The sequence below is a fragment of the Barbatula barbatula genome (assembly GCF_947034865.1).
Source record: "Barbatula barbatula genome assembly, chromosome: 4".
NCBI classification, from domain to species: Eukaryota; Metazoa; Chordata; class Actinopteri; order Cypriniformes; family Nemacheilidae; genus Barbatula; species Barbatula barbatula.
The window spans coordinates 24,085,273-24,113,071 of record NC_136768.1 but is presented as its reverse complement, the minus strand read 5'-3'; the positions used below and the strand labels follow the sequence as shown (position 1 = coordinate 24,113,071).

Below are 27,799 nucleotides of genomic sequence, written 5' to 3'. Positions count from 1 at the left end.
TGCTTGTTCTTGGATGCATTGAGCACATGTGTATGCATTTGTTGTTTTAAATCAGGCGTTGATTGGTCAAGGAAGTCAAGGAAGCAGGCGGTACGTTAATTTGATGGTGTTTCCCGGAAGGGAAATGTCTCCGGTGATAAACATCAGCCAGGATCTGGTCTACCCATATCAACCTCATAGACCAGGACTTGCTTTGTTTTGTTTTGCTCTTAAAGCTGTGCTCAAATGGAGAATGAGAGGTCTTTCTGGCTACCTAGGCTGCTTATTTATAAGTCAGTGTTCTTGCTCAAACAGAACCTTAAAAGTGAATCGCTTTAAGTTGATATTTCTATCAACTAAAATGTAGAATAGCATGTTGCTAATTGTTGTTATCTTAACACTACATGTATTATACAGCACAGACAAGTGCAACCTATTGTACTTATATATACAGTATATATAGTATATTTATAATTAATATTACCATTTACTACAGTTTGCTATCTAGGATAAACATTTTCAATGAGTTTCCCTTGGGAAGATTTACCATGGTTTTAATGTAGTAAGTGTAGTAACCATGTATATCATCCAAAACATACTGTAGTATTTACTGTAATTCCTAAACACTTAAGAGTTTTTACCCCCCAGTAAGTAAATATTGCAGTTTACTATTGTATTATCTACAGTTTATTAATTTACTATGGTTGCTGCTACAGAATACTGTACTGTACTATAATATAGTAATATTGTTATGGCAATAGGACACTTACTAGAATTCATCAATTTACTATGGTAATGCAACAGAATATTGTAGTATACTATATTAATATTGATGTAGTATGCTATAATTTGATGATAATCTTAAATCAAATTTTCTTAGAGCTTTAGCAGAGGCTGCAGTGTTTGTCAGAGGGGATCTGGAATCCCCTGGTTAGTCCTGGTTTCCCTCTGAGGTTTTGTTCTCCTTCAATGGAGTTTTGGGTTCCTCGCCACCATTTGCATACTGTTTGCCTGGCCGGGGGGGGGGGGGGGGGTGCCAGAATTTTATAGTTTTATTAAATGAACACTGCATATAGGAATTTATAGTGTGTCTGATATTTGACCTGTGTTTTAACTTTAATCTTGTAGAGCTGCTTTGTAACAATGAAAATAGTAAAAAGCGCAATATAAATAAAGCTGACTTGACTTGACTTAATTTACTACTCTTACAGTAGTAAACACTGTAGTATACAACAGTATTTTTATGTAGATAGATAAACTATGGTGACTGTGGTAAAACCGACTTGAGCAAAATGAGGTGTGTCGTTTCGCCACCAGCTTATTGAAACAGCTTTTGTGTCGAGAGCTCACCAACAAAGCTTTTCAACAGTATCTAGGTAGTAAGCTCACTAAGATGTGGAACATTGCCAATTTTGGACTTCTGGATTGAAGCGCCCTCAAGAACAGGAGGTACATCACCTTCTGTTCTAAGCTAAATACCTAAATATATGGTGAATTCAAAAAGCATGCTTGTGGGCTTGAATACCACGTTCGGCACATTTTACAGGGCAATAAATTTACCACACTTTGCCATCTTTGGCAGTTAATACTGGTACTTACACAAGAGTCAGACACAACAGGACTTTACACACTTTGCGATGCATTGATAGATGTGTGTGAGTCTGTATGTGTCGAAACAAAGTAAATGGTATGCGCCCATATAAGAGGGTATAGAGGGAATCAAGCTTGTCTCGCAGCCCCCTCACCGACCTGTTGGGACACTATTCTGTTATGAAAGGTGGACGTTCAAGTCACGTCATTATCAGACAATAACTTTGTTGACTCAGACACCCTTCTCCAATTTAGTGTTCTGCCAGAGAAGTGTGTCTGCCAGGAAAGAGTGTTATTTTTTACGCTTATGAGATGGACGCCTGAGGTAGCCCCATCTTTGCGGTTTGTTATCGTTACAGCTTAAGAAGCAGTAAGTGGCTTGTTTCCAGAGCGAGTAAAGCCAAATTCAGATATGATCAACTTTACTCTCTTGCCATAGCACAGATAGAGTGTCCATCTCTAGTAAAACATGTAATTCTGCCTGCATCGGCTGGCAGATCTTTGGCTATTTTACAAAATTCGGCTGCGTTAGAATTGTTGGAATCATTTCTTTCAGTTCATCATATATACATGGCCTCAAAGCTAGCAAGCGAAAATGAAATGCTGTAAACTCTATAGGGTCTTTCAAAGATTCGAATACTGTAATGCAGACATTTCTAATTCACTTTTGCAAATTTTTCAGTCATGCCTTCACCGCAGCACTACGATGGTCACGCCATGGTATCATGGAATGAGCCCGATATCATCATTGCAGTGCCTTGGTACATCGGCCTGATGTTCCGCACCAGACAGACCAGCGGAACCGCAACACTTTTGCAGGTTAATGCAGGGGGCGCATCTCAAATCAACCTTCTGGTGAGTATTTAGGTATGTTTTTGTCTTCACTATGTGCTGCAGTGACTCATTTAGTTTTAAACCTTTTCCAAACTTTCCTTAAGATAATTGACAAGCATGTGAGGTTTGAAGTGAATCTGGGAGAGCAGCAGGTGGCCGCGCTTGGTTTCCCAGAGGTCCGAGTGAATGACGGAGAATGGCACCACCTTCTAGTGGAGCTGAGGAGCAGCAAGGAAGGGAAAGACACAAAGTACATGGCACAGGTCTTCCTGGATTATGACATGTTTATGGTATGTTTTGTTGTGACCCCTCCTACTTAATCGTTTACATTTACATTTGGTTATGTAGCGGACGCCTTTATTTACAACAAATATCCAACAAACATTCAGATCAATACGGTTTTGAAGATCACGAAACACATATCACCCAAGCGAACAGTAGTATACAGTTACATGAACAGGGTTCAGTCAAGGGCTCGCAGGAAATATGAATTTGAAGACATTTCTGTAATTGCAAGGGGCTAGGCTGTTTGGGTGAGGCCGGTGAGATCATCCATCATTAAAGTGGTAAAGTGAAAGTGATGAAAACCATGTACTGAATCTCTGCATGCTCTTACAGAAATCAGCAGAGATCGGGAATGAATTGCCTGGACTCAAGCTGAGGAGCTTGTTTCTTGGTGGACTTCAGGGACAGAGCAACAGTGTCCAGAAGGGCTTCAAGGGATGCATACAGGTAAGAACTGGAGAATGTACCGGTACTGTTATCATAACCTGAGATGAGTTTGAGTTCAATGACGATATGGCTATCATTGCCATATTTACACCAAAGACCAAAATCACCCTAGCTACCACGTAGCAATGCCCCTAAAACACCCTAGCAACCACACAGTAATGCTAGGCATCCATCATTACAGTATATCTTACCATGGGTTAGAAGCACCCTCGTAATGTAAACCTTGTTTTAGCTGTTTCCTTAGTGTATTTATGTACGTGTTTCACAGGGCTTGAGGATGGGCGAGACAGCCACCAACACGGCTAACATTAACATGCATCAGGCCCTAAAGATCCGCGTCGAGGAGGGCTGCGATTCGTCCAACCCCTGCGATTCAAACATCTGCCCTGAGAACAGTTATTGCACGGATGACTGGAACGCACACACCTGCACCTGTGACCCTGGTATTTACACCTGCATTCAATTCACAGGGTTTGTTCATATGTTTTTGAGTTGAAAGCGTTTTCTCTGATTTTGTTCTTGGTTTTCTTTACAGGTTTCTTTGGTAAAGACTGTGTGGACGCATGCCACCTGAACCCCTGTGAGCATTTGTCCACTTGTGTTCGTAAGCCAAGTTCCTCTCATGGTTATACATGCGAGTGCAGTCCGGACTATTATGGGCAGTATTGCGAAAACAAGTAAGTCACTCATACTATACTGTTCTGTTAAATAAGCTAAACACTACACTGCTGTAAACTACAAAATTTTTATTACGTATTTTAAAATTTTTGATCACCTTTTTATAGTTCTTGATCAAGTCTGAGGTGCAAATGATTGTGGTCATGAAGTATCAATATCTACGTGTATTTGTAGCTCAAGTAAATTTTGAGCTTTTATCATTAATTACATTATATCGGTATAATGCAAATAAACAAAAGCTGCACTTTGGGATGAAGTGATGATGGGTGGCTACGTCTGGAACTTGGTTTGTGAGGAGAGTGATAGTCATAAAGACAAAAACGATCAAATGTACACTTGTGACGTTTTGGACGACTCATTTTTAGTAACCGATGTTTTGAGCTCAGTGTTATTCCAGTACCTTGTAATATCTGCGTACGAATAATAATGCCAAAATGTGAAAATCGTTTTTGCGTTTAGTGAGTACCGTCGATAGTAGAAAAACACGTAATCAGCAGTTAAACTTTATAACAAATGTTTTACATTTTGTAATCCTATTGTTTTTTACAAAATATACTATTGTACCGCCCCCGTCTTTTTGATGGAAGGACATCTGTCTGTTCTATTTGTTCGACACAAATATGGGGTTGTTATAGTTTTGCACTGCCTCATCATTTGCCCCATTTCTGACCTTATGTAGCGTGACTTGGAGATACAGTCGTTTGATTCGCAACATTATGGAAATCATTTTCGTTTCAATGGTGTGTGTTTGTGTCTGTGGGTGCGGCTGCCATTGCGTTGGCATCGGTCCACGCAGCAAATCAAAGCAACACAATACACCCTGTCGCATGCCCACACAAGCTCCTGAGCAATATGACCCCGCTTCCATTTTCATATTTAATCTGATAAACCCTAAAATCACCGACGAATTCCACTCTTCCCGTGCTTCTGAGTCTGTTGACTTGACCGTCCTTTATTAAATTAAGACACAAACATGCTGTTGTCATCCGATGCTGTTAATAAGCACCACACAGCCACTGGAGTCACTATTTTTTATGTTTCGAAGGAGAGGATTTTAGAGAAGGCGAGTTTCTTGAATGGAATCGTTTAATAGAAATGCATTGGGCAGTCAATTGAAGGACTTTATGTTTGAAGGCGTCCTGAACTGTCCGATTTTATTATTTTATACTGTTGTATGCTTATTATGTTTGCATGGTTTTTACATTCGAAAACATCAAACTCGATAAGGAATAGGCCACTGCTTGGTTTTATGGGCGTGCCACGTTGAAGACTTGGAAGTAAACGCCCACTGCTATGATCAGATGGCAGTTTCCGTAGTAAACTTTGTTGGAGCCTTCTGTGAATTTGTTTAGACACGTAACCTTAGGTTACACATTATCAGGACATATAGTGACGCATAGTACAAACATGTTTTACTCGCGTACGATTTCTACGCCATTCCTGACGGATCCAATAGTGACTGCACAGCAATGCTTTTTAATTTGAGTCTCTCCGCAAATCCGGAGCTGGAACGTCTTTAAAAATAAACTTTAACTACGCATTTCTAATGTCGGAATCCAAAGGAAGGTTATGGAGCGACTGGGTTCTTCCACAACCAGGCTCTGCACAATATTTAGCGTTCTTTTTAACGGCATGTTTATGCTTGTTCGCTCTATCTGGTTCCACTTGTGTTTCTTCAGTACCATCATTCTCGGCGAACCAGTGGGCGAGGCTAAAATTGTAGTCGTTGATATTCTTCTATGGAGGCACTGTTCAACCTTTCTATGACATCGATAGGTGCATTCCAGGAACTGGCATTCGTTGGGCCGGGTGTCAGTAACAGTTGTCATTTCAGTAACAATGGCGTTTTCAGTTCTGTCATGATACATATATATATGATATAGTAGTATGTGGGTTACTACTACTAACCACTAGAGGTCAGGAGAGGTTTACAGCTGACTGTAAACATGAGTGTTGTAATAAAGACATTTGCTACAAACAGTTTCTTCATTATAATTAGCAACATTACAAGTTCTGGCACATAAAGGATGTTCGCTTACGACTACCTCTTATATAACAAGAGCTCGGGTTAAAATTGACATATTAATTCATAGCCCCTTTAAATCCAGAATTATTATTTCGACGAGATACGAACGATTAAATGCTTTTAGTTCTGGTGTTCTTCACGTGTGTTCGCAATAAAAACCATGTTCTCCCATTTCCTACTATAGAAGACATTCTATAGTGGACTTCTTGGTAATATTGCGAATGCAAAACTAAACATCAAACATGTAAAGCATTATGATTTGCACCCTGATAGAATTAAAAGAATGACACAACGCTTGAAGCGTTCATGTTACCGACTTTCCTAGAAAGTTTCAGGCTTAACATAAAATGTTACTATTGGTTATAATCAGCTTTTCCAAATCGCCGGCTTTTTATGATGTATATACAGTATATATACACAGTCCTATATAAAAGTCTTTGGCCAACCCGATGCGTGAAACTTTTTGCCTGGGCAGTTGGTCTTTATAAACCTGCACAAACCTGTTTCTCATTAGTTTCCTTAGAGCTTTTTACTGTTACTTTTCCCAAAGTGTCTGCCAACCGGCACGTCTAATCTCAATCTTTGGTGTGGCATGACAAAATCCTGTCAGTGATTGAAGGAGTTTGTTCTCGGTTAAGGTTTGTTGACAGATCTTTATGATGCACTGAATTTATTCGATCTTCTTGAGAAAGATCAAGTCAACATGGCATCCAGACGGACCTATTTGCTTTTCTGAAACACAAGAATATACCTAATAATAATGCCCCACCAGTGCATGTCATTACAAAGAAGACAAAATGTACATAAGTACTCATGGTGATTCTCACTCAGGGTGGAGAAACCGTGTCCTCGGGGTTGGTGGGGAAGCCCCATGTGTGGCCCCTGCAACTGTGATGTCAGCAAGGGCTTCAACTCTGACTGTAACAAGACCACAGGAGAATGTCGCTGCAAGGTGGACATTTTGTTTTTTCAAACCAAAAAATTGCAGAAAATGATATTACAGTCTAGTTAATGGTTTGGAGTCCCTCAGCTATCGTTTCAAAGTATACTTTTAAATGCAGGACAACTACTATCAACCGAAAGGCAGCGACACCTGCTTCCCTTGTGACTGCTTCCATTTGGGTTCCAACTCCCGAACCTGCGACCCAGAGACGGGAAACTGCCCCTGCAAGGCCGGTGTGATTGGGCGACAGTGCAACCGCTGTGACAACCCCTTCTCTGAGGTGACCAGCAATGGCTGTGAGGGTACGTAGGCATTTAAACCTATTTTGAGACACACTTCCTGTAATGTGCTTATGGACTAATGTTACGTGAGGGTAGTCATGTTCTCTGTCTTAACTCTTTAGTTGTATATGAGGGATGCCCAAAGGCGTTTGATGCTGGAATCTGGTGGCCCAGAACCAACTTCGGACGCCCGGTTGCAATGAATTGCCCCAAGGGTACTATTGGTGAGTGTTGCTGTTCTTGTTACTATGTACTTTTATATTGTTTAGAAGAAGTAACTGAGATATTAAAGCGCGTGTTATTTGGGAATCTTTTATTATTGAAGAGTCAAATATATGATAGAAGAGGCAACAATTTGGTTTAGGCGAAGGGAAAATGTCTACGTTTCGAAGACAAAAAGTTTTTTCCTTGTGGGTTATACCACCCAAGCATTTGATTTAGCATACAGGTAGCTAGCTGCTACCGTTTGGCATTTATTAAGTAACGGAGGTGAAATGATGGGCTGAGTCTTGTGCAGATGCCAGTGTTATTCTTTCACTTGGCACAGCCGTATCCCAATAACATTAGCCAGCAGAACTTTCATTGACAGAGCTTTGCGGTCGACTCTTTCCATTGGTCAGGTAAACAAATGTTAAAGAGGCCTTGTCTCCAAAGAGATGAACACAACTATATTGAAGGGCTTGGCAGCAATGGGAGAAAGATACATTTAGCCTTTGCTGTCAAATGACTTGAAGGGAAAGGGTGTGGGATGAGCTCTCAGTCCCGTTAAACCTGTGCTTTCCGTATAAGTTGGGCGATACATATAAAATAACTTTTTATTTTCAATGTTTATTTTTGTAGGCACTGCTGTCAGACACTGCAGCGATGAGAAAGGCTGGTTGCCCGCTGAACTCTTCAACTGCACCACGATGTCTTTTGCCCAACTCAAAAAAATGGTATAAATCATTTTGAGATAACGTTATTAACAAGGGACATTTCAAGTTATTACATGATAAAAAAATATGATTTAACTATTTTATTATGTACTGTATTATTGAAGTAATATGATGCAAGTATTATGTTATGGTGTATTATTGAAAAAGCTCCTTAGAAAGACTCTTGTTCTTTACTCCACAGAATGAGGAGCTTCACCATAATGAATCATTGATGGATGGGCAGAAATCGAATGACCTTGCTCACATGTTACAGAATGCCACCGATCAAACCAGCAACTTCTACGGTAATGACGTTAAAACCACCTACCAGCTCATTTCCAGGATTCTGCGCTTTGAAAGCAAGCAACAGGGCTTTAACCTGGCTGCCATGCGTGACGCCAAATTCAATGAGGTGGGTTGTGATCTTTTATTTGACCTTTACCTAATAGTGCTTTCTTCATCCCTCGTGCGTTTTGTGTGGCTTGAGTTTATTATTTCATAAAATGTTTCGAACGATCAGACTTGAGATTGCCCTGGCGAACAGTTTAAAGGGGGTCTTTTGACTTTCATTCAAACTTAGCCGTACCCACGGACAAGAACAAAAATATCTAGGGACCAGAATATTATATAGACTTGGCTTTTTTCACTTGGGTCAATAGCAACTGTCCAGAATACCCTAGAAACCAACTTCAAACAGACTAGAAACCGCCAAGGACTCCATAGCAACCACATAGCAATACCCTAGCAACCGCATATCACACCATAGTATTGTTTTGCACACTAGAAGCACCACTCACATTTTCTTACAAAACAGGACAAATATTTTTACTAATGTTTGTAGTTATAGCAACAGTTGGATGTTGGGCTGCCCAAAATTGTAAGCCCTGGGGTGAAGTGGATTACTGTAAATAACACGGCATAAAGCAGCTGACGTCATAAAGAACAAAAACGCCCACATTTTAAACACATTTGGCAACATGAACATACTTATCATGATATATGGCTTAAGGATAAGGATGCGTTTTAAGACCACATTCATTTTGCCTGATCTTTGCCGGATTCCAGTATTTTAATAGATCTTAAATCTCTAGAACATCTGTGTCTGAAGTAGCGAAATATGCGCCTGAATGTTACAGAACATTGTAAAGGCCGGCAGTGCGATCCTGGATGCCAGTAATAAAGAACATTGGGATCAGATACAAAGAACAGAAGGGGGCACAGCACAACTGCTGAGAAACTTTGAGGACTACGCCAACACTGTAGCTCAAAACATGAGGAAGACCTACCTGAAACCTTTCATAATAGTCACAGAGAACATGGGTAAGTTACTGTCTATTAGTTAGTTCATTTACATTTTCTTTGGTGTTTTGCTTATTGTTGGCGGCGAAATGTAAAATGCTCCCTATATATATAAGTATATAAGCGTCCTATCTGTTAAATGAATAAATGTGAATATTAATACATAGTACAATAATGTAATATACAGTATACATATTTAATATTTTTATTGTAGAACTATATTTTTTATTATTTGCATGAATTAGTAGTTACGACAATAATCGGAATTTTTCCAGTTTTTGCGGTGGATTACTTGGACGCCATATATCCGGACGAGTCAAACTTTCCTCGTTTCCAGAGGACCGACCAGGAGTGCCCCAAAGACCTAAAGTCATCCGTTCTCTTCCCAGAATTCAACTTCAAATCATCAGAGAACAAAGGTATAACATCCAAATAGCAAGACTGAATTATGGTTTCATAACAAAGAAAAAGGCTGTGAAGATTGTGAGCTGTAACACACACCAGATTCAAGAACTGGCGGTGGAGCACGGAGAATATCATATATTTTTATATACATGTATACACTTTATATAAAACATTTTTTCATTATCTTTCATTTTAAAATGTTCTTTTCTTTTGCGTGGATGTTATGTGACCGTGTCAGAATAACCATCTAAAATATTCGACGCGACCTGTCTCTATGTGCTAGTTTCTCCTACAGATGATCCAGCAGGTCAGAGCAATTCCGATGAAGAGCACGGTCATGTCGTGAGGAAGAGGTATGCTGAGAGTCTTCCTCCATTTCCTGTGGCTACAGTCATCATCTACGGCACCCTCGGTCACCTCCTACCAGAACGCTACGACCCTGACCGCCGCAGTCTCAGGTACGAATGCCACGAGCAGAGCTTTTATTTCGAAATATTTCGTTAAGGAGGGTTTTGCATTCATGTCACAATAGATACTAAGCACAGAACACTTTTGTAGATCCGTCATATTTGCGTTTTTCGCCCACAGGCTGCCGAACCATCCCGTCATTAACACGCCCATTGTGAGCACGACTGTGTACAGCGAAGATAAGCCGTTACACATGCCTCTGGAACAACCGATCACGCTGGACTACAACCTGCTGGAGACGGAGGAGAGATCCAAACCCGTATGTGTGTTCTGGAACCACTCTTTCACGTGAGTCCCATCGCCTTCATACGCACAACTCTAACCTGTATATGGACCACTTCGAAGATGTAAACAACGCCGGTCCAACTTCCTGTTTCTGTTTTTTAACACCACACAAACGTTTGAACAGAATACAACCTATAGAACATTTATACCTGAATCAAAATGCTAAACAAACGCCTTTAAGATTTTATTATATATGTGCAAATCGAACATAAAATGAATACGATTGAAACAGGATGTTATGAGTCAATAATGTAGTCAATGTAGAGCTCGGTTAAGCTCATATTCTTTATGCCAAAAAGCTTCGCTAAAGAAAAGATTTGCAATTGAAGGTCATTACATATCAAGCTCACGCTATTATTTCTTTTAACAACTCTGTGTGTTGTTATCAGTGTCGGAGGGACGGGCGGATGGTCATCCAAAGGCTGTGACCTCATCTTCAGAAACTACACCCACATCAGCTGCCATTGCAACCACATGACAAGCTTTGCCGTTCTAATGGACATCTCTAAGAGAGAGGTACTGTTCTTCAGTTAACTTAGCGAACATAGACAGCTGTGTCTTGAGGATGCTTTCCAACTGTCGTGGAACCTCAAACATCTTGGCAGAAACGCAAACTATTCTCTGCACATTTGTGGGATAACATTCCTGCGACAACGATCCTGTAACCCGTTCCCTACGCATTACCATCATTTACCATAATGTGATGGATCCTAGCAAAGCCCTTGTAGGTCTAAAATTAGCATGAAACCTTTTAGGAACGTTGTTCCAGGACCAGGAAGAATATTGAAACGTGGAACGTGGCACAATCAGGTTTCACAAAACACACTTTCATAATCTATCTCACCATCTTGGTGAGATTGTCAGAGTGCATTTTGGGATTGTCTTCTCCATAAAAAATAAACGTGGTCACGTTGCCACCATCTTTCAAAACATCGGTTTCATTTTTTGCATCTTTTCTTACTTTCTGTGTCTGGTTTTGATCTCATTTTGATTTCTTTCTCTTTCCTCCAGCATGGTGATGTTCTTCCTTTGAAGATCGTCACGTACACGACAGTCTCCGCCTCTCTCCTGGCTCTTTTACTCACCTTCATCCTACTGGCCACTCTGCATAAACTAAGATCCAATCTCCTCAGCATCCACAAGAACCTGGTGGCCGCCTTGTTCTTCTCCGAGCTCGTCTTCCTCATCGGAATCAACCAGACGGAAAACCCGGTGAGGAACTACCACGTTAAAGGAAACTCAGCCAACGTTTATAAAGATACAATAATTCCTAACAAATGGAGAAGGACATCTTCAAAGAACATGAAATAGTTACATTAACGTTATTGATGGGAAAAATGGCAGTTTCGGAAAATAGTGCGATAAAAAAAGAAAGCTTTTTACATCTCCTTTACGTGTTGCTATTCTGTTTCTCTCTGTAGTTTGTGTGTATGGTTATAGCCATCCTACTGCACTACTTCTACATGTGCACGTTTGCCTGGACGTTTGTGGAGGGTTTGCACATATACCGTATGCTCACTGAGGTCAGGAACATCAACCACGGTCACATGCGCTTCTACTACGCCATAGGCTGGGGGATTCCTGCCATTATAACAGGTTAGACACACACACGCTCTCTTTCTATTTTATCCACAGTGTCGTCACGCACCTGCAGTTTTAAATGATGTTGAAGTTCACAAACACACATACACAGCACCAGTAATAAACCATCGGAGGTGAATGTGAAGCACACACACCACATACACACCCACGATGTCGTGCTCGGGCTCGCCCCTCCTTTAATTGGTGTGTGTGTGTGATCCCTGTGGGAAAGAGACAGAATGCCGCTGTCTTCATATTACTCTCTCTCTCCCTGTCTATCTCTTCCTTTCTCTTTTTCTTTTTTTCCGCGATGGCTCTGTTCTCCATTATGGGTGTCACTTTCTTCACTGGCACATGCTCAAAGCGGCGAAAAAGCCCCTAACATACACATGATAGAGGTTGACCTAACTCTCCTCCTCTCCACTTAACCTCAGAGACCATGTAGAACACCCTTTGCATCCCTTTTGACCACCCTAAAAACATGTAAAGATGCCTATTTGATCTCCCGCATTACCTATCTAGTAACTTCAAGGTGGTACGATGACAAAAACAGCACTTTTATCCGCCACCACGCCCTAAAGTCCCACTGTGGTGAAAATCGAGTTATCGTTGTTTATGTGTAAAAAGGTATGTTTTTAATAACCTTCATCATTTTAAACAATTGCAGCAAATTTTCTCCAGCATTTGAAACTGCCTGTGTTTATGACATCATAACCCTGTAACCAATCACGTTAATGGAGAACAATATGAAGGACGGCCCATAAACGATCGCTGCTGTTTTAGTTCTGCTTCTGCAACACACGTCGAATGACTGTTCCAAGATCCCTCGATTAAATAGAGGCAGACACTAATTTGCATCTCGTAAACTTAATGAAGCCATTTTAAGGCTTGACGAAATTATCAAAGGACAAAACTTTGACATACTGTACGTTATTTTAATGCGTAAAGATCGCGTATCACAGGCCAATCTCATATTAATCTTGAGTGCCTATACAGTAGTATTGCATACGTCGTATCTTCGAAGAATATTTAGTTTGATCAGATTTATGAAAGATACAGCTGTACGAATATTTCCGGAAAAACTCGAGCTGCTAGAGGAGGGACTAGTGGGGAGAGTGGGATGGAACTACAGCACGAGCAAGCGACACATCGTCACATTAATAAAATATTTTTTGCACATAGACGCCGATTGGCTACAAAACCCAGACGTATGACTTAGTTTGACTTACCGCATGTCCGCCATCTTTTAGCCTTGGACCGCGCCTTCTATCAGTTTCAAACGATCTCCAAATCCAGCGTTATATACAACTGTTTATATATAATCCATCACTGAAATGCTGTGAACAAACAGACACACCTAAACTTAACTATCGCACGGTTGGCTCGTGGGCGTGCCTTGCTTTTCGCCCAATAAAAGGAATAGGAATAAAAGGAATGAGAGAATTATAAAAAACATTCTGAAACAGGTTGTTGTGCTGGGGGAGTGTATCAAGTACAGAAATAGAAGTTTTTAACAAGTCAACCCGTTTAACAGTGTTAAGAAGTCAGAAAGCATGACATCGCATGATACCCGATCCCTAAAGATGAGTTTAAAGTGATAGAATTATTGAATGCAGTGGGACTTTACCATAGTAGAAGTACTTTTACACACAAACACCACTCATAACCATGTTAATGTTTGTTGTGTCAGGTCTGGCTGTGGGTCTGGATCCTCAGGGTTTCGGGAACCCCGATTTCTGTTGGCTGTCCGTCCACGACACCATTATTTGGAGCTTCGCTGGACCCATCGCTGTAGTTGTGCTGGTGAGTCGATACATCTGAAACCTTTTCAGTAGTTTAGATCCAGTTTCATGCCTAAATGTGCCATACATTTCTCTTTCACAGGTTAACGTTGTTATCTTTGTGCTGGCTGCAAAGGCGTCGTGTGGGCGCAGACAGCGTTCTTTTCAGAAGGCCGGGGTTATGTAAGACACGTCATCCTCTCCTTAGCTCTTAATAATTTCACTGTGTAATACGAGTGGTTTTTAGTTACATATCGTCATATTTTTATAACGTTTTTGTTCTTTGTGTTCACCAGTCCCGCGCTTCGAATGGCCTTCCTGCTGCTGTTGCTCATTAGCGCCACCTGGCTGCTGGGTTTAATAGCCGTGAACAATGACCTCGTGCTCTTCCATTACCTGTTTGCCATCTTTAGCTGTCTGCTGGTAACACTTCTGCTATTCATAACTTCATGTTTTTCAAAATAGACTTTAAACAACATGCACTTTTACGATGTGGTGGTGTTATTCGGAATGTTTTCACTTTTTCGCCGGCGAAAGAGAAAACATGAAAAATGACAACGGCTGCGATAATAAAAGATTTGCCGACCCATTTAAGAAGTCACCCAGAGCACACTTGAAACCACAGACCCATTCAAGAGATTGCACAAATAGCCTCCCGTGTATAGATCACTAATATACATTAAACCGTTTCATTGAACATCATTAAACAAATATATAGTAAGAAAACGATATAATAACATAATTAAAACCAGCAAACTTCAAAACTTGATGTCAACATTTCTCTTTTCAGGGTATATTCTTCTTCTTCTTCTACATTGTGTTCAGTAAAGAAGTGAGAAAGAATCTAAAGAACGTCTTCACCGGGAAGAAACCACTATCCGATGAGTCCAGTACTACACGCACCACCCTGCTCACGGTACAGTTCGAACACTACAATACAAACAGATTCTACAATATTCATCCATCAAGTGCCATCCGCAGGTCTGGAAACCGTGGTTTTGATCAGACCGACACGAACAAGTCTTGCATACAGTAGAATAAGCAAGCGATTTCAATGAAGTCATTTGCAAGTCATGTAAAGCAATTCAGTTGGAGAGGAAGACCTTTGCGGTCATGTGGCCTTAAGCATGATCAACAGTAGCGTGCCCTGACATGCTTTTTTGTTTTTAGCGCACGCTGAACTGTAACAACACGTATGAGGATGGGGTGCTGTTCCGCTCGGCCATCGGCGAGTCCACCGCATCGCTAGAGAGCACAGTCAGGTCAGCCAAGAGCCATAGCAGCTACATTGCTTACATGCACAGGTAACACGCTACTGCAGGGGCACAGCACTATACTCTTGTTTCTCACATCTCACAATCTTACTTCAGTCTTCTTCGCATGAGTTTGTTTTATTTAAATGCACGCGCAAAGGTGCATGGCTTCTGCTTGGCAATATGACAGCACCATATACACTACGCAATCTTGATACCGCATGGACATGGAAACAGTGTCTACAATAACCTCATCCTGTGTCAATACATTTTTTATGTTATTATATATTTTATACCATTTTTGCATTATGAAATCTTCATCAAATGACAGATATACTCTCACATTTAAACCAGAATACTCTAGTATTTAGAGTCAGGTCTTCTCTCTTATGTCTGTCCTTCTACTTATCTCCGGCGTTCACAGAGATGAATTAGGTCAGAAGGCCGGCGTTTCATCTGGAAATGCTAAAGCCGGACACACTGACATCGATGGCTCGCTCTTCCACAACGGCACTAAAGCAGACGGTACGAACACTCTGTCAGCTCTGATATTGACTTCCTGTTTTAGAAGAACTTCTGCTTTTATGGATTTTACGAACGAACTTGCATGTAAAGTGTTTGCTCATACTATCACACATCATTTACATCATGAGAATGACATGGAAACAATCCAAAGGCGTTACGTCATTCGTAGATGGTTGTAGAGATGTTGACAAAAGGTTGTGCGTTTTCAGACTCCGATTCAGACAGCGAGCTATCCATGGACGAACACAGCAGCTCGTACGCATCCTCTCATTCATCTGACAGCGAAGACGAAGACATCGAAATGAAACCCAAATGGAATAATGAGAGACAGCCGCTACACAGCACTCCAAAAGGTACAAGACGCAGTTTTGTTGACGTCACAGATCGAACTTATTGATAGAAGAAGCTTCAACTCCCAACCCTATCAAACATATGACATACACTGTATACCCGAAATGTCTCATTTTTCCAAATGGCAGCTTGTGTTTGACGTTTGGCTTTTTGTCTCAGTGGACACTGTATCCAATCACGTGAAGCCCTACTGGCCGACTGAAGCCATTACAGCCAGTGACAGCGAAGATCCAGGAGGGGCGGAGAAACTGAGGGTGGAAACTAAAGTCAACGTGGAGCTCCATCAGGAGAATAAACTCAATCACATTGGAGAGACGGCTCAAGATAAAGACCACCAAACGTCATCAATACAACCCAACAGCAACCATCAGCCTGAACAGAGAAGGGGTGAGAGCTTCAAATAAAAAGTCATGATAGCTAGTAAAACTGTAAAAAGAGCTCAAGGGATAAAATTGACTCATTCAGGAATGAAATCTGTTTTTAATGCATTTAATAACATTGTTTACACCTAGTCAGTAAAGAAATAAGGTTTTACATTCCCTCTCTCTTCACAGGTATTCTGAAGAACAAGATCACATATCCTCCTCCACTGACGGACAAAAACATGAAAAACAAACTTCGAGAGAAGCTGTCAGACTACAACCCCCCCACCATATCCTCCAGAGCCCCCTCTATAACCTCTAATGATGGGGGCAACAACATCCTGATCAAACCCCCTCATCGGCCGCCTGTGCCTCCGAGAGAGCAACAGAACGGCACGGCGATGAATTTGAGATCAGGGACGGTCAACGGCGGCAACCACTCAGACTCCGAGTAAGACTTCTTTACACACCGCCCCACCTTACCCAGATCCGCCCTTTTCCTTCCGTTATTGCGCATCGAGACTAAGTCCAATCTCATCTGTAAGAAATCGCACAACGTGGCAGGTTTGTACCAAGACCAGCCAACGCTAGTAAAATTGTACAACTCTTGATGTAGATTAGAAATGCAGTGCTTTTATTTGAAACATTATTTCGTTTCTCTATTATACTTATCAAATTTAAGTCTTCAAGAAGATAAAACAAACAAAGAAGAAACGTATGAGATGTTCAAAGTGACTAACGTAAACCACAACATGCCGCCAAACAATGCAATTCGAAACACCTTAGCTTGTATACTCACTAGCCACCTCAATAGAAAGTTTTAAAAATGTGTCGTTTTTCTGCACATCCAAGAGATTTATATTATTTCGAAGATGTTGAAAAAAGTGCACGATGTCAATTACATTTCTATATAAGAATAAATAAGAAATAATGATTATTTCTTTCACGCTTTTCACAGTTTTGCATTGTCGCAACGCAACTATACACAGTTATATAGATAGAAATATATCTTTCATAAAATTGAGTCGGCACAACCGATACTGTAGAAAGACTGGTAGCGTTACATTTTTTACTTTTAACATTGACTTAACAAACTACTCGACAACTCCAAAAGTCCTTAACTGACATATGTTTTGCATGTTTTTGAAACCTGAGCCCTCTGATTCTTTGTGTCTCTACTCAAGCATGTGTGCCGAAACCCAGATCTTCTTTACACCCGCCGCTCATGTGGCATGCCTGTATTCCTGCCCGAACACCCTCCTAACCCGCATGTATCCTCCTTCCCTTTCTCTCCCCTTCTGCTCACCGCAGCGGCAGTAACGAAACATCAATCTGACCCAGCAGGAAACCCGAGGAACCTTTGCCCTCGTGAGGGGAGAATCGGAGTCCCTAGCAGCCAGAGAGACGCAAAGCAAGGAGGATCACGTGGAGGACCTCCCCGTAAGCGCGTGCCGGGGATCCATGCCCCGTCGGAGGATAGTATTACTACAGACGTCTGCCTTAAAATTAAGAAAAGGGAATGTATGTAAATACAAAAGAGGGGTGAGAAAGAATAGTTGGAGAATGTGCCAAACCACTTGATGTGGTACTACAACCCTCGGCGTGACGATGATCGGTGGGCTCATTCTGAGTGACGGTGGACTTGAAGAGACACGTATGACTTAAAATGTGATTTTTTTGATGTTTTACCACTAGTGCTTTCATCGCGCGCACCAAATCACACAAGGCTGGAACTGTGTCGAGACATTTCCTGTTTACGAAATGCTGTATTGTCACTAAGTGCCCCGTTCACACGGTCCGAGTGGTCTCCGAATGCCTTCCTCGTGTAATTATTTTGTAGATATATTTTTTTAAATTGTAATATTTTGTATGTGAATTTTAACACACGTTTGTATATTGAAAAAAACCTTTTTTTGTGTGACGGAATCCAAGGCGTTTTGTATTTGATATGTAGAGTTTGGTCGCTATGGTGCTGCAGTCCCCGACACACTTATTTTATAGACTAAATACAACACTGCAGAACTTTATCAGTTTGGTGGCGATTGTGACAATAAGGCTTGAACCGTGGCGGCCCTTATACTCTACATTTAAAATCTGGATTATTTTGTACTCGCGTCTCTCTGACAGTCAATGATACTATGAAGCAGATGTTATAGTTTCCCACAAGAAAAACACTGGATTTCTAACTGTAAAGATGTAATTTATTTGTAGGTTTTGAGACACTGGAAAAAATTTAGCTGTAATAATAAAAGGTCGATGAATTTGTACGAATCCTTGTATGAACTTTGATCTGTTTTCCCATAACATGCACATCTTTGATACGTCATTTTTTATTCAAGACATAAATATTTGTTATCGTACACATTCTTTTCTTGCACAAACATATTTTCGAGGAAGAAAAACTTGCCGATGTACCGCTTTGGTGCTGTCAAGAAAGCAGAACACAAAGACAAAAAGGCTTTCAGAAAACTTCACGGCCACAAATTGTGTTCAAAGAGAACAGAATTGATAGGTATTCCCTGTGAACACATGCGGTGGAGGTGTCTGATGATCCAGCTTGACTACGGTAAGAAAAAAGATCTCCCATTAAACACAAAACAATTCAAACCCACACAACATCAAAACATTGTTTTATTTCATGTGACGCAGACTAGATCACGAGATAAAAGTGAGCGATGGAGAAATGAATAACTGTGACGTAATAGAACAGATCAGCAAGTCACTTTCCATAGTTCAGCGTTTCCATGAGATTTCAGAATGTCATGTGCATGTTTAGTCCAAAGTATAATAGGGAACCGGTTTGAGAAAACTTCTGCTTTATATACTCGGCTATAAGGATAGTTTTACACTAGGAGTGGTTACCAGGCAGTTATATGAGACTGTTATAACAGTGCTTTTATCTTAACCATGCTATTAATGCATTAAGATGAATAATGAACTACATCGCATTTATTTTCATCTGTTTAATAGTCATTTTCACTTATAAGAGGGCTTATTGTGAATGTAATCTATGTCAGCAAAAGTGGGTGATTTTTTTACATTTATATAACTTTAATATGACTGTAATATAAATGATGAGAAACTTAAGTGTGATAAAGATGTAAAGATATAAAGATAAAGGCCCCCAGCCTCTTTCACACAAGATTTAATAATATCAGTAAAGCCATATTTAGTCTGCGTTGAATTTTTGGGGGTCATTTTTGTTAATACAGATACGCTACAATTGATAATTGTTCATGTGAGCTAATTGTAAAATTAAAAGTTGACGGATACAACGAATTAAAACAACATATGTTTACATTAACATTGTCTAAGAAAATACAACAACAAAGAAAAACTGAGAACATTATTTTTAATAAAAGTATTTTAAGGCTTGTGCGGTCTTGAGTAAGTGGGAATGTGATTGTATGATCCATGACAACATATAAGATGATGACACGGAGGTTCACGCAGGCGACCGTGTAAACGCCTATCTGGCGCCATCTATCTGCGTGACACGGTCACGCCACCTGAAGCGAATCCCATCTGTGACGCTTTTCTTTGGAGAAGTTACTCATTTCTGAAAACAACTCGTTTTGTTTGCATCATTCCGTAATCTTACTAGTGGAAGTGCTGACTGAGGCTCAAAAGATGTTTATTGATGGAGGGTTGTAGTCAAAGGTCACAATGAGCAGACGCAGGAACAGAGCCTTGTTTCTAATGAAACGGAGCTTTTAAGAAACACGTAAGTAATGTAGAAACAATAATAGATATGAAATTATTAAACGCAAGCTTTACAATTCTTGTTTGTTTTCACCTTCCTTACTAACTATAGCAAAACTAAAGATTCGTTGTATTTGTTACAGAAACAAAAGTTACACAATCTTCTGAGGAGATAAGAAAAGACGAAATCATAATAACTCAAACTAAACAAAACCCATCAAGTAGATTTGAGAGTATTTAGATGGAAATGTGCTCAGTAAAGCGTGAGGTGGGCTTTCTAGCGTCCACTTTAGTTAGTACGGCCCCTTTAAGAGATCAGTGTACACGATCACTAACTCATGATGAAATAACTTCTGATGAAATAAGTAAAGACAAAATCATAATAACTCAAACTAAACAAAACCCATCAAGTAGATTTGACAGTATTTAGATGGAAATGTGCTCAGTAAAGCGTGAGGTGAGCTTTCTAGCGTCCACTTTAGTTAGTACGGCCCCTTTAAGAGATCAGAGTACACGATCACTAACTCATGATGAAATAACTTCTGATGAAATAAGAAAAGACAAAATCATAATAACTCAAACTAAACAAAACCCATCAAGTAGATTTGCGAGTATTTAGATGGAAATGTGCTCAGTAAAGCGTGAGGTGAGCTTTCTAGCGTCCACTTTAGTTAGTACGGCCCCTTTAAGAGATCAGTGTACACGATCACTAACTCATGATGAAATAACTTCTGATGAGATAAGAAAAGACAAAATCATAATAACTCAAACTAAACAAAACCTATCAGGTAGATTTGAGAGTATTTAGATGGAAATGTGCTCAGTAAAGCGTGAGGTGAGCTTTCTAGCGTCCACTTTAGTTAGTACGGCCCCTTTAAGAGATCAGTGTACACGATCACTAACTCATGATGAAATAACTTCTGATGAAATAAGAAAAGACAAAATCATAATAACTCAAACTAAACAAAACCCATCAAGTAGATTTGAGAGTATTTAGATGGAAATGTGCTCAGTAAAGCGTGAGGTGAGCTTTCTAGCGTCCACTTTAGTTAGTACGGCCCCTTTAAGAGATCAGAGTACACGATCACTAACTCATGATGAAATAACTTCTGATGAAATAAGAAAAGACAAAATCATAATAACTCAAACTAAACAAAACCCATCAAGTAGATTTGCGAGTATTTAGATGGAAATGTGCTCAGTAAAGCGTGAGGTGAGCTTTCTAGCGTCCACTTTAGTTAGTACGGCCCCTTTAAGAGCTCAGTGTACACAATCACTAACTCATGATGAAATAACTTCTGATGAAATAAGAAAAGACAAAATCATAATAACTCAAACTAAACAAAACCTATCAGGTAGATTTGAGAGTATTTAGATGAAAATGTGCTCAGTAAAGCGTGAGGTGAGCTTTCTAGCGTCCACTTTAGTTAGTGCGGCCCCTTTAAGAGATCAGTGTACACGATCACTAACTCATGATGAAATAACTTCTGATGAAATAAGAAAAGACAAAATCATAATAACTCAAACTAAACAAAACCCATCAAGTAGATTTGACAGTATTTAGATGGAAATGTGCCCAGAAAAGCGTGAGGTGAGCTTTCTAGCGTCCACTTTAGTTAGTGCGGCCCCTTTAAGAGATCAGTGTACACGATCACTAACTCATGATGAAATAACTTCTGATGAAATAAGAAAAGACAAAATCATAATAACTCAAACTAAACAAAACCCATCAAGTAGATTTGAGAGTATTTAGATGGAAATGTGCTCAGAAAAGCGTGAGGTGAGCTTTCTAGCGTCCACTTTAGTTAGTACGGCCCCTTTAAGAGATCAGTGTACACGATCACTAACTCATGATGAAATAACTTCTGATGAGATAAGAAAAGACAAAATCATAATAACTCAAACTAAACAAAACCCATCAAGTAGATTTGAGAGTATTTAGATGGAAATGTGCTCAGAAAAGCGTGAGGTGAGCTTTCTAGCGTCCACTTTAGTTAGTATGGCCCCTTTAAGAGATCAGTGTAGACGATCACTAACTCATGATGAAATAACTTCTGATGAAATAAGAAAAGACAAAATCATAATAACTCAAACTAAACAAAACCCATCAAGTAGATTTGACAGTATTTAGATGGAAATGTGCTCAGTAAAGCGTGAGGTGAGCTTTCTAGCGTCCACTTTAGTTAGTACGGCCCCTTTAAGAGATCAGTGTACACGATCACTAACTCATGATGAAATAACTTCTGATGAAATAAGAAAAGACAAAATCATAATAACTCAAACTAAACAAAACCCATCAAGTAGATTTGAGAGTATTTAGATGGAAATGTGCTCAGAAAAGCGTGAGGTGAGCTTTCTAGCGTCCACTTTAGTTAGTACGGCCCCTTTAAGAGATCAGTGTACACGATCACTAACTCATGATGAAATAACTTCTGATGAGATAAGAAAAGACAAAATCATAATAACTCAAACTAAACAAAACCCATCAAGTAGATTTGACAGTATTTAGATGGAAATGTGCCCAGAAAAGCGTGAGGTGAGCTTTCTAGCGTCCACTTTAGTTAGTGCGGCCCCTTTAAGAGATCAGTGTACACGATCACTAACTCATGATGAAATAACTTCTGATGAGATAAGAAAAGACAAAATCATAATAACTCAAACTAAACAAAACCCATCAAGTAGATTTGCGAGTATTTAGATGGAAATGTGCCCAGAAAAGCGTGAGGTGAGCTTTCTAGCGTCCACTTTAGTTAGTACGGCCCCTTTAAGAGATCAGTGTACACGATCACTAACTCATGATGAAATAACTTCTGATGAGTTAAGAAAAGACAAAATCATAATAACTCAAACTAAACAAAACCCATCAAGTAGATTTGACAGTATTTAGATGGAAATGTGCCCAGAAAAGCGTGAGGTGAGCTTTCTAGCGTCCACTTTAGTTAGTGCGGCCCCTTTAAGAGATCAGTGTACACGATCACTAACTCATGATGAAATAACTTCTGATGAGATAAGAAAAGACAAAATCATAATAACTCAAACTAAACAAAACCCATCAAGTAGATTTGCGAGTATTTAGATGGAAATGTGCTCAGTAAAGCGTGAGGTGAGCTTTCTAGCGTCCACTTTAGTTAGTACGGCCCCTTTAAGAGATCAGTGTACACGATCACTAACTCATGATGAAATAACTTCTGATGAAATAAGAAAAGACAAAATCATAATAACTCAAACTAAACAAAACCTATCAGGTAGATTTGAGAGTATTTAGATGGAAATGTGCTCAGTAAAGCGTGAGGTGAGCTTTCTAGCGTCCACTTTAGTTAGTACGGCCCCTTTAAGAGATCAGTGTACACGATCACTAACTCATGATGAAATAACTTCTGATGAGATAAGAGAAGACAAAATCATAATAACTCAAACTAAACAAAACCCATCAAGTAGATTTGAGAGTATTTAGATGGAAATGTGCTCAGTAAAGCGTGAGGTGAGCTTTCTAGCGTCCACTTTAGTTAGTACGGCCCCTTTAAGAGATCAGTGTACACGATCACTAACTCATGATGAAATAACTTCTGATGAAATAAGAAAAGACAAAATCATAATAACTCAAACTAAACAAAACCCATCAAGTAGATTTGCGAGTATTTAGATGGAAATGTGCTCAGAAAAGCGTGAGGTGAGCTTTCTAGCGTCCACTTTAGTTAGTACGGCCCCTTTAAGAGATCAGTGTACACGATCACTAACTCATGATGAAATAACTTCTGATGAAATAAGAAAAGACAAAATCATAATAACTCAAGCTAAACAAAACCCATCAAGTAGATTTGAGAGTATTTAGATGGAAATGTGCTCAGTAAAGCGTGAGGTGAGCTTTCTAGCGTCCACTTTAGTTAGTACGGCCCCTTTAAGAGATCAGAGTACACGATCACTAACTCATGATGAAATAACTTCTGATGAAATAAGAAAAGACAAAATCATAATAACTCAAACTAAACAAAACCCATCAAGTAGATTTGCGAGTATTTAGATGGAAATGTGCCCAGAAAAGCGTGAGGTGAGCTTTCTAGCGTCCACTTTAGTTAGTACGGCCCCTTTAAAAGATCAGACTACACGATCACTAACTCATGATGAAATAACTTCTGATGAGATAAGAAAAGACAAAATCATAATAACTCAAACTAAACAAAACCTATCAGGTAGATTTGAGAGTATTTAGATGGAAATGTGCTCAGTAAAGCGTGAGGTGAGCTTTCTAGCGTCCACTTTAGTTAGTACGGCCCCTTTAAGAGATCAGAGTACACGATCACTAACTCATGATGAAATAACTTCTGATGAGATAAGAAAAGACAAAATCATAATAACTCAAACTAAACAAAACCTATCAGGTAGATTTGAGAGTATTTAGATGGAAATGTGCTCAGTAAAGCGTGAGGTGAGCTTTCTAGCGTCCACTTTAGTTAGTACGGCCCCTTTAAGAGATCAGAGTACACGATCACTAACTCATGATGAAATAACTTCTGATGAAATAAGAAAAGACAAAATCATAATAACTCAAACTAAACAAAACCCATCAAGTAGATTTGCGAGTATTTAGATGGAAATGTGCCCAGAAAAGCGTGAGGTGAGCTTTCTAGCGTCCACTTTAGTTAGTACGGCCCCTTTAAAAGATCAGACTACACGATCACTAACTCATGATGAAATAACTTCTGATGAGATAAGAAAAGACAAAATCATAATAACTCAAACTAAACAAAACCTATCAGGCAGATTTGAGAGTATTTAGATGGAAATGTGCTCAGTAAAGCGTGAGGTGGGCTTTCTAGCGTCCACTTTAGTTAGTACGGCCCCTTTAAGAGATCAGTGTACACGATCACTAACTCATGATGAAATAACTTCTGATGAAATAAGAAAAGACAAAATCATAATAACTCAAGCTAAACAAAACCCATCAAGTAGATTTGAGAGTATTTAGATGGAAATGTGCTCAGAAAAGCGTGAGGTGAGCTTTCTAGCGTCCACTTTAGTTAGTACGGCCCCTTTAAGAGATCAGTGTACACGATCACTAACTCATGATGAAATAACTTCTGATGAGATAAGAAAAGACAAAATCATAATAACTCAAACTAAACAAAACCCATCAAGTAGATTTGCGAGTATTTAGATGGAAATGTGCTCAGAAAAGCGTGAGGTGGGCTTTCTAGCGTCCACTTTAGTTAGTATGGCCCCTTTAAGAGATCAGTGTACACGATCACTAACTCATGATGAAATAACTTCTGATGAAATAAGAAAAGACAAAATCATAATAACTCAAACTAAACAAAACCCATCAAGTAGATTTGAGAGTATTTAGATGGAAATGTGCTCAGTAAAGCGTGAGGTGAGCTTTCTAGCGTCCACTTTAGTTAGTACGGCCCCTTTAAGAGATCAGTGTACACGATCACTAACTCATGATGAAATAACTTCTGATGAGATAAGAGAAGACAAAATCATAATAACTCAAACTAAACAAAACCCATCAAGTAGATTTGCGAGTATTTAGATGGAAATGTGCTCAGAAAAGCGTGAGGTGGGCTTTCTAGCGTCCACTTTAGTTAGTACGGCCCCTTTAAGAGATCAGTGTACACGTTCACTAACTCATGATGAAATAACTTCTGATGAGATAAGAGAAGACAAAATCATAATAACTCAAACTAAACAAAACCCATCAAGTAGATTTGAGAGTATTTAGATGGAAATGTGCTCAGTAAAGCGTGAGGTGAGCTTTCTAGCGTCCACTTTAGTTAGTACGGCCCCTTTAAGAGATCAGTGTACACGATCACTAACTCATGATGAAATAACTTCTGATGAAATAAGAAAAGACAAAATCATAATAACTCAAACTAAACAAAACCCATCAAGTAGATTTGAGAGTATTTAGATGGAAATGTGCTCAGAAAAGCGTGAGGTGGGCTTTCTAGCGTCCACTTTAGTTAGTACGGCCCCTTTAAGAGATCAGTGTACACGATCACTAACTCATGATGAAATAACTTCTGATGAAATAAGAAAAGACAAAATCATAATAACTCAAACTAAACAAAACCCATCAAGTAGATTTGAGAGTATTTAGATGGAAATGTGCTCAGTAAAGCGTGAGGTGAGCTTTCTAGCGTCCACTTTAGTTAGTATGGCCCCTTTAAGAGATCAGTGTACACGATCACTAACTCATGATGAAATAACTTCTGATGAAATAAGAAAAGACAAAATCATAATAACTCAAGCTAAACAAAACCCATCAAGTAGATTTGAGAGTATTTAGATGGAAATGTGCTCAGTAAAGCGTGAGGTGAGCTTTCTAGCGTCCACTTTAGTTAGTACGGCCCCTTTAAGAGATCAGAGTACACGATCACTAACTCATGATGAAATAACTTCTGATGAGATAAGAGAAGACAAAATCATAATAACTCAAACTAAACAAAACCCATCAAGTAGATTTGCGAGTATTTAGATGGAAATGTGCTCAGAAAAGCGTGAGGTGGGCTTTCTAGCGTCCACTTTAGTTAGTACGGCCCCTTTAAGAGATCAGTGTACACGATCACTAACTCATGATTAAATAACTTCTGATGAGATAAGAGAAGACAAAATCATAATAACTCAAACTAAACAAAACCCATCAAGTAGATTTGCGAGTATTTAGATGGAAATGTGCTCAGTAAAGCGTGAGGTGAGCTTTCTAGCGTCCACTTTAGTTAGTACGGCCCCTTTAAGAGATCAGTGTACACGATCTCTAACTCATGATGAAATAACTTCTGATGAGATAAGAGAAGACAAAATCATAATAACTCAAACTAAACAAAACCCATCAAGTAGATTTGAGAGTATTTAGATGGAAATGTGCTCAGAAAAGCGTGAGGTGAGCTTTCTAGCGTCCACTTTAGTTAGTATGGCCCCTTTAAGAGATCAGTGTAGACGATCACTAACTCATGATGAAATAACTTCTGATGAGATAAGAAAAGACAAAATCATAATAACTCAAACTAAACAAAACCCATCAAGTAGATTTGAGAGTATTTAGATGGAAATGTGCTCAGTAAAGCGTGAGGTGAGCTTTCTAGCGTCCACTTTAGTTAGTACGGCCCCTTTAAGAGATCAGTGTACACGATCACTAACTCATGATGAAATAACTTCTGATGAAATAAGAAAAGACAAAATCATAATAACTCAAACTAAACAAAACCCATCAAGTAGATTTGCGAGTATTTAGATGGAAATGTGCTCAGTAAAGCGTGAGGTGGGCTTTCTAGCGTCCACTTTAGTTAGTACGGCCCCTTTAAGAGATCAATGTACACGATCACTAACTCATGATGAAATAACTTCTGATGAAATAAGAAAAGACAAAATCATAATAACTCAAACTAAACAAAACCCATCAAGTAGATTTGCGAGTATTTAGATGGAAATGTGCTCAGAAAAGCGTGAGGTGAGCTTTCTAGCGTCCACTTTAGTTAGTACGGCCCCTTTAAGAGATCAGTGTACACGATCACTAACTCATGATGAAATAACTTCTGATGAGATAAGAGAAGACAAAATCATAATAACTCAAACTAAACAAAACCCATCAAGTAGATTTGCGAGTATTTAGATGGAAATGTGCTCAGTAAAGCGTGAGGTGAGCTTTCTAGCGTCCACTTTAGTTAGTACGGCCCCTTTAAGAGATCAGTGTACACGATCACTAACTCATGATGAAATAACTTCTGATGAGATAAGAGAAGACAAAATCATAATAACTCAAACTAAACAAAACCCATCAAGTAGATTTGAGAGTATTTAGATGGAAATG

At 39.5% G+C, this 27,799-nt stretch overlaps 1 protein-coding gene across 1 annotated transcript in view; it reads left to right on the top strand.

Annotated features, from left to right (window-relative positions):
- Window positions 1–18,556, top strand: part of celsr1a (cadherin EGF LAG seven-pass G-type receptor 1a) — a gene marked incomplete at its 5' end in the record, with an annotated part of 70,544 nt that extends 51,988 nt beyond the window's left edge. The window contains 27 exons of the mRNA XM_079454952.1: window positions 2,252–2,424; window positions 2,508–2,693; window positions 3,022–3,135; window positions 3,404–3,578; window positions 3,671–3,812; window positions 6,671–6,791; window positions 6,901–7,084; window positions 7,186–7,287; window positions 7,904–7,998; window positions 8,180–8,389; window positions 9,114–9,297; window positions 9,552–9,695; window positions 9,965–10,139; window positions 10,270–10,437; window positions 10,824–10,950; window positions 11,446–11,646; window positions 11,856–12,030; window positions 13,706–13,818; window positions 13,900–13,979; window positions 14,093–14,219; window positions 14,587–14,712; window positions 14,967–15,100; window positions 15,474–15,574; window positions 15,784–15,927; window positions 16,085–16,312; window positions 16,480–16,738; window positions 17,599–18,556. Of these exons, the coding sequence (XP_079311078.1) occupies window positions 2,252–2,424; window positions 2,508–2,693; window positions 3,022–3,135; window positions 3,404–3,578; window positions 3,671–3,812; window positions 6,671–6,791; window positions 6,901–7,084; window positions 7,186–7,287; window positions 7,904–7,998; window positions 8,180–8,389; window positions 9,114–9,297; window positions 9,552–9,695; window positions 9,965–10,139; window positions 10,270–10,437; window positions 10,824–10,950; window positions 11,446–11,646; window positions 11,856–12,030; window positions 13,706–13,818; window positions 13,900–13,979; window positions 14,093–14,219; window positions 14,587–14,712; window positions 14,967–15,100; window positions 15,474–15,574; window positions 15,784–15,927; window positions 16,085–16,312; window positions 16,480–16,738; window positions 17,599–17,623 (4,013 nt within the window). The 3' untranslated portion in view covers window positions 17,624–18,556. The remainder of the gene's footprint in view (window positions 1–2,251; window positions 2,425–2,507; window positions 2,694–3,021; window positions 3,136–3,403; window positions 3,579–3,670; window positions 3,813–6,670; window positions 6,792–6,900; window positions 7,085–7,185; window positions 7,288–7,903; window positions 7,999–8,179; window positions 8,390–9,113; window positions 9,298–9,551; window positions 9,696–9,964; window positions 10,140–10,269; window positions 10,438–10,823; window positions 10,951–11,445; window positions 11,647–11,855; window positions 12,031–13,705; window positions 13,819–13,899; window positions 13,980–14,092; window positions 14,220–14,586; window positions 14,713–14,966; window positions 15,101–15,473; window positions 15,575–15,783; window positions 15,928–16,084; window positions 16,313–16,479; window positions 16,739–17,598) is intronic.
- Between the last annotated feature and the right edge of the window lie 9,243 nt (window positions 18,557–27,799).